Source organism: Odontomachus brunneus, unplaced genomic scaffold (assembly GCF_010583005.1).
Source record: "Odontomachus brunneus isolate Ranch 3 - 2012 unplaced genomic scaffold, Obru_v1 Obru_scaffold_065, whole genome shotgun sequence".
Taxonomy (NCBI): domain Eukaryota; kingdom Metazoa; phylum Arthropoda; class Insecta; order Hymenoptera; family Formicidae; genus Odontomachus; species Odontomachus brunneus.
The window spans coordinates 536,105-543,584 of record NW_022639515.1 but is presented as its reverse complement, the minus strand read 5'-3'; the positions used below and the strand labels follow the sequence as shown (position 1 = coordinate 543,584).

General features: G+C 49.3%; 1 protein-coding gene across 8 annotated transcripts in view; it reads right to left on the bottom strand.

Annotated features, from left to right (window-relative positions):
- LOC116846492 (homeobox protein SIX1-like) overlaps nt 1-7,480 on the bottom strand; it is a 94,994-nt gene that overhangs the window by 34,398 nt on the left and 53,116 nt on the right. For 2 of the 8 annotated variants that reach the window (XR_004378508.1, XM_032820396.1), the window contains exon 1: nt 3,677-6,412. The exons of 4 other annotated variants lie outside the window; for them this stretch is intronic. Coding sequence is in view for 3 of the 4 variants with exons in the window: in XM_032820396.1 (XP_032676287.1) it covers nt 3,677-3,958 (282 nt within the window). In the remaining variant the exon portion in view is untranslated. Of the gene's footprint in view, nt 1-3,676; nt 6,413-7,480 lie in introns of those variants that run through there. 2 more of the 8 variants (XM_032820399.1, XM_032820398.1) reach the window with 1 other exon arrangement.

Below are 7,480 nucleotides of genomic sequence, written 5' to 3'. Positions count from 1 at the left end.
TATATATATATATATATATATATATATATATATATATATATTTACTTGAATCTAAATTTTTTTATTTAAGTAGAATAAACACAATTGTTTTCATGAAAATCTAAGAGAATGTATATTTTTATATTTATATATTTTATTTCAAGAGAATGTATATTTTCTTATTTGAGAGGTATTTTATGGTAGAATAAGTAAACATATTATTTAGCTCTACTGCGCGAATAGATATTTCCTTATTTTTTAGAGATATTTCTCCTCTCAATATACCAATATATATGTTTTATGTTAAAAGTTTAGATATTCGTATTTTAGATATTCGTAAAGTTTAGATATTCGTAAAGACCAAAACAGTAAGAAAAATTCATACTAAAAATCCTCCTTCTTTTTTCTTTAGTAAATATTCGACATTAATTAGGCGTTCTTTGTCACTTCTTAAGCTTCTCTTTCTACTTCCTTGAGAATCTATTCGGGCAACGCGAACGCGTGTAATTGCAATTAAATGGAAGAAGAATCGGACCAACAGTAGAGAATATTAATATCCTTCTGACGGAAAGTTAATCACTAGAATGAATGGCCGCAGAAGCGCACCACTGACACGGAGTTAAGACGTCACCAATTGTGCATAGTCGGATCTTTAATCATCGTTTAATTAGCGACACGAGCTCTGTACACTTGTCACCTTTGCTTGCTCGCAGTCGTCATTGGATGTCGTCGCTGAATTTTCGCGAAACGCTCATGGAATCTCGACCATCTTGCCGCGCGACACAATGGAAGGTCCGCGGATGTGCCGGGAAATGATAATCAAATCGAAATTCTCTCGCTGAATTTCAAGTATCACCTCGCGCACGAATACGCGCAATACATACGTGGACGTGAAGGACTGTCGGGATTGAGAAATAATACTCAAGCCGAATGAAATAATAGCATAATTTAACGCGTCGGACTATGCCGCTAAATCGGGACTCGAGATCGATGTTCTAAAATAATGTAATCCAATTTAAGGGAAAATTATCCAGTCTTGCCGTCTCCCCACTTTTTCCAGAATACGAGATCGATGTCGCGAAATTCGACGAGAACCGGGCGAGATCGATCGACATCCGGTGAAACCGGCGATTTATACTTCCTCCGACAAAAATGCCTCGACAAAAAGAGATCTATCGTGGATACCTCGAATGATACAAGACAACTAGCGCCCACGTGTCACAGAGAGTGGCAGCGATCACTATATTTTTGAACAAATCGATACGCGATAGCGACCCCAATCTGGCGGGTCACGACTCGTCCATATGACAGGGCGATCTTCGCGGGAGATCCTCGAAATTTACTTCGCGGAATTCGCGCGCCGTGATCGGTCTGTGCGACGTGGGCAAGGAGTTAAAGTCTAGCCGCATAATTATAGCGCCCAACACGGGAATACACAGCACGTGCAAACACACGCGTCGTGCAACGACGCAGTCTCGATCAACTGCGGCCGATTACTTCCGCGTCTGGCAGAACCCGTCTTTTCGCACACTCGGTATTATCTCGCGACGCTGGCCCGCCTGCCGAGATCGTCGCGCTTCTCCAATCGCTCGCGACGATTATCTTCTGACATATTACTTAAGAATTAACGTTGGAGATGTACAACGTATCTTTGTGGAAACTCGTTTCTCAATAAAAAAGATGTTTTGAATATGTAAGACTATATTGGAACATTATGGTCAAGAAAACTATTTTTTTAAATTAAATTCTACTATAATGTTAGCGATAATAATCCTATACGCACATGTTACCATCACCATTTCGGTATGTGAAAATGAAAGAATTTTGTGGTAAAAATTACTATAGATTTTTGTAGTCAAGGAATAGATCGACATTTTGTAGTAATTTATTATGTTCTTTCATTTCATATGTGCTACTTATATTTTAGGAACTAAAGTATGTTATTAAAACAACTGCTATATTTCTAGCGAAATTTCCTATGTTACTTGGCAAGATAGACTTTACTGACAGGCCATTTCTGAACTACTAGAAATATAGTAAAGTCGAAAAAAATTATGATTCGTGCCAAAAATAATGCTAATTTTAATCATATCAATCATTTTGCTCTCTTAGTGTAATATAAGAGATAAAAATAAAAAAAATGCACAACAATAAATTTTTTCGCAATATATCATTTTTATGATTTGATCTCGTCTTTACACTGCGAAAAAAAATCTAATCCCAACATCCTGTGAACAAATTCGACTCGAGTGTTTTTTCCCGATGCGAACAATGCAAACTCTGCGCGATTGTAGCTCATCCATTAAAGCTTCGTTCAGGCAAAGAAATTTACCCGAGACCTCGATCTTCGCCGACAACTCTGATCTTCGCGAATCGATCACGTGGGATCTCGGCGTGAGTGATTTGCGTCTTGACACGAGTGTGCGTTGAGCAATTAGCGGGTGCATTGCCAAGCGCGGGAAGAATCCGCGTCTTTCCCTCGCGTGCGGGACGAGTTCACGTAGGACGTTCGACGCAGACAAACGTCGCGCGCAAAACAATGTACATGTTACAGTAAAATCGTGCAGATTCCATGGAAGCGTGTGACATGCAGGCGAATCTTGGCAAAATAAACGCCACGTATTGTCGGCCTCCTGACGACCGCGCCGACGATTTTCTCGTCGTACATACGTAATCTTCGTGATCTCCACATCTCGAGACATCACTCGCGTGCGTTCGTATCTCTCTATTTAAGCTTGGACGTTCGAGAAATGAGGGAAATTCGCAACGTGAAGTAAAAAAAATTACCGCGAGATTCGTCGCAGGTGAGTTCTCGATTCTCAAGTATTTTTCTCGCGAACCGATCGGCGCCTTTCGCCGAAATATCGTGCGCGTCTCGAGGTTTTAATTAACTTATAGTTTATAATTTCGCATGGTGTAAGTCATCGGAGACCTACATTTTTGGGTTAATGACGCTATTTTGAAAGTATAATTAGTGAGAGCCGTCGTGTTACGTTTGTGAGATTGTAAATATGTACTGCGCGGTCGTCGGGACCGAACATTAGCGTTTATCGTATCCGTGCGCGTTCCCGCGAGGAATACCCGAGTTTAACATGCCGCATGTTCTGCGATCGCGACGCGCCGCATTGAGCAATCGGCTGATTGCACCCTCGCGAACAAGCGCGAGCGACAAGCGACTGGAAACCCTCCAATAAGAGTCACGAAGCAGGAGGTCGAAATTAACGTTGCGCAGAGCCACGCAACGCAAACGTCTAAATGACACTGTGCCGCGATTAAGTATGACTCGCTCATTCAGGCGCTTTCGAGCAATTCGCCCACTGAAATCTTCCGACGCAACAAAGTACAAAGTATTTTTAGAATATACAGGCCAAAATCATCGCGGTAATTACTCGATCCTCCCTCTTTTCCCTCATCTTTTTCAAATCACTCAATTTGACTCATCTTTTTCAATCACTTTTTAAAATTTCTTTTCTGTCCGACGTTTTTCATTTGCGAAATATCTTCTCTCTCTCTTTTCCTCCCGAGGATAACTTGAACCAAATTTTATATGCTTTGGTGTATGGGTCTCTTTCAAGGTTAAACATTTAACTTTACTCTTATCGACTGGCGCGTCATTTAGACATCTTCGTGTCTCCTGACCAGAGGAGGCTCTCTAGGAGAGCCCTGCGAAGCGGTAGCAAGCCGGCACACGACTTACCTCGCAGACACACGCGACCTGCTCCTGCGTGAAGCCGAAGCTCGGCAGCTGGCCATTGCCGCTGCCGCCGGCGGAGCTCGCCGGGCTATCCTGCGGACTGTAGCTGGCCGCTCCGGTCGTACCGGGCGTATAGGCATTCTCCACCGAGCCCGACGAGTGTCCCGTCAAGGGCGTGGGCGTACTCTGGGGGCTGTAATCCCCCGCGGAGCCCAAGACGTCCGCGCCGCCGGACGACGGGCCCATCGCACCCCCGTTGCCAGCGGTGCCGCCGTAGGCCATCATGGCGTCATCTCCGGGGTCCACAACGACCCCCCGCACGCCACCGCCGCTCTCCACCGTGGTGGTGACGGGACCGTCTTCCCCGCGCCTATGCGACCGGATGGACCGCGTCAGCCGCGTCACGGAACCTCGATCCGACGGCCACGCCGTTCCGAGGATCTCTCCTCCACCACCTCCGCCACTTCCGCTCACTCGCCGCTCATTTTCCACGCTGTCGGATCCTCCGTGGGATCACTGAGACACCTCGGCGCGCCCGGCCGGCGACATGGTCTAGGTGGATCTTTGATGCGGAGCCGGCGGAAGCGTTTGACGGGGCCGATGTGGGTCAGCGGCGAGTTTCCTTAGGCAACGCCTGAGCTTCCTTCTTTTATGGGGGTGTCTGTAAAAGCAGGATCGCGGTCATGGAGGGCCACGATGAGCCGTGGAGAGTCGATTCAGATGGTTGGCTGGTCCTGAGTGTTTTCCTTCGTTGCTCGCCTACAAGCTTTTTACGACGAGGTCTCAATGACGACACGTGACCCGGGCAGACGCGGCGTGGTGCTGCGAGGTCTGCGAGAGAAACAACAACGATAATAGCTCAGGGTTCCGGTCGGTTTTTCTGCAAACGCACTCGGCCTTACGTAGATGTAACTCGAACGGCACTCGCCGACTCGCGAGGATCACAGTCACCGGCGGAATTGCGTCGGAGTAATTTAAAGACTTTGATATGTACTCGCAGATTGCACTGTAGCGTAGCGTGTAATACGAGACGAAAGAAGATTACGAGTACCGCTCCGCATTCCGTCCGCGGCGTATCGCTATGGCCGAGAGTCTGTCGATGAGGCGTCTATGAGTCGTCGATGAGGCCCTTTTATCGACTCGCGGCCTTTTCGCACCCGGACGTCTGATCGGCGAGTCGACGATCCTCGCCCACTGTTGTCATCCGACCGGAGAGAGGCACGCGTGGAAAAATATTCTCACTCCTCGGGGCGCGGGATATTTCTGTATCGCGCCAGCTGACCGGAGCAGAGAACGTCGCGGCTGGAAAACACGCACGGCTCAACTCCCCGGAGAGCACGTAACAGCGAGACCTTACCGAGCTCAGTTCCCTGCGATCTGTTTCTCGTCCCCGACGGTCGGCGAAAGCGCGATTCGCAGATTCTTGCGATCTAATTCGCGTTTGGTCCCACTGATTCGTCCTTGCGACGTCTGACACGCGCCTAACGATCAGAAAAAAGTGACGCGATTCCAACGCGTCGCTGGGCCTTGTCGGTTGCTCAAACTTGAGCGCGATTCGACCGGGAAGATTGTCGCTTCACGATGCAAGCTCGGCGATCACAGCGCGACAGGTTCGACTCACTCCGCGCAATCTTCGTCTCCGTGTTGACTCTCTCGTCTTGGCACGATCTCACCACCGGAACGCTTCTCTCTCGGAACCTCGCTACACGCACACGAGCGTGTTATGTCATTCCCGCTCCCGTTGCGAGCACTTTCGCTGGATTAATTCGCAGTCGTTGATACACGCTCGCGCGAGGTCCGATCGCGAATCGAGCGCTGCTTCCTCCGTGTCGTTTCTCTTTCACTGTCGCGGCACAGGTTGCACCGTGAAATCCACGGGCTCGTGTTTCCACGGGGCAGAGATCGTATTTATAGATCGCTTGGTACACTCGCGAGCGCGTCGCTATTATTAGAGGCGCCTTAACGAGCGTCTCCCTCGCTCTCCTTGAACCCCCATCGACGCCTCTCGTCGCGGCGCTCTCTCTCCCTCGCACACACTCACTCTCTACTCGCTTCTCGAAAATGTCACCGAAACCGCCTCCACCGAATTCCCACCTTCTCGAACGGATAACAGGGTCACAGGGTGAGCCACCTTGTCGTCGCGGAGCTTGCTCTTTTATCACTTTGTCCACCGTGTCGACGATCGTGAATTGTTGTGATCTTCGTTACACCACGAAGCGATCTTCGGGTGACTCGAGAGGGCTCAATCTTTCCTTCCTTCCTCTCAGCCTTGACGTGCTTCAGACGGCTGATCCGCGAGTAAGATTCGACTAGCGGCTGCTGGTCTTTCGGGTGCCGCGCCTTCGTGTACAACGGGTGTGCCGAAAGATCCTTCACGCAGCCGAGTGGTGGTCTTTTCTCGGCTGATTCACTCCGGCAAGGCGGCGTATACCGGGTGAGAGATAGGCCGATCACCGGGAAACACGATGGAAAGAGAGAGAGAGAGAGAAGAGTTTCCCTCTGCGACGGAGAAGACCCTCGCGGATTCCTCCACCTCAAACTCGCGCGTAACAACCGCGGATTGTCCTCCGGTGATACGTCGGTGACTCGACGACGATGATCGTGTTGCACGGTGATCGCGAGGAACGGTTTCTCTCGAGACGGCGAGATCAATGGGGCCGTTCTGTCTCTCTCGCAGCCGCGCGAGAGAGAGACACTCTCCTACGCGCGCACCAGAAGGGACTGGCGATGCGACGCGTCGTCGGAGAGCGCGAGTGCGTCATGCGCGGCTCAATGCGGATTGGCGAAAGGCGTGGCCACGTTGACAGCTGCATGACACGTGGTGCTATTGGCCGCTGGGCATGGCCGTAGCCACCATCCTGCGTCGGCATTGGTCGCGCAGCAGCCACCAAATGAGCCTCGTTATGAGCGTCCGGCGTGAATACGCGAGAACGGCGAGGGAGAGATAGAGAGAAAGAGAGAGAGAGAGAGAGAAAGATAGAAATAAAGAGAGAGAAAGAGAGAGGAGACGCGCGGCAGCGAATTGCATCCAGAACGCGGATCCTTCCGAGGAGCTCGTTAAATTCCGGCCTTTTCTGGATGTCCGCTCTCTTAATGACGTGCGCGCGCGGGCGATGCAATTTTTACGCTGGCGAAATCCGCGGCGAATGTTGTCCGCATGTAAATCCCCAAATTACGCGAACGATATTTTTGTGTCCCGATTGCTGCGTCTCTTTCATCAACAAAGTCGCGCGGACAGTACAAACGGGGACATCAAACGTACACGGCTGAAATGTACAATGAGAACAAAGGGAAATATTTATTATTACCGTGCAGAATCGACGTGCGTTTTTTGCGAGGTCCATCACGATTAGGTGATCGAACTCAACCGATGGCGAGTAGTGGAAGACGCAGAATGGCGAAGGGCATGTTCGCAAATAGACGAAGGGAGCAGATCTACGAGATTTACACGACATGCGCGAGAATCCGAAATCGGACATGAGAAATTTATGTGATACATACGTCAGTTTCGGGATTAACGTCGTCGGTGTGTGACATAGCAGTCGCGTCATAACGCTGTTGTTACGCGACCGACAACATTGTTGTTTGCGATCGAATGGTAACCGCGACAATATGCTCCGCGCCGTGACGTTATTATTCATTGTGCAAATGAGTTACGAGGAGGAAAAGCGACACGTGTAGGAAAATAGATGGGGGAAATACTAAAGATCTCTATTGGCGTCGACTTATTCGTGCTCGCACATTGCACGGGGAGAGAGAGAGAGGGAGAGGCAGAGAGAGAGAGAGAGAGAGAGAAAGAGAGAGAGA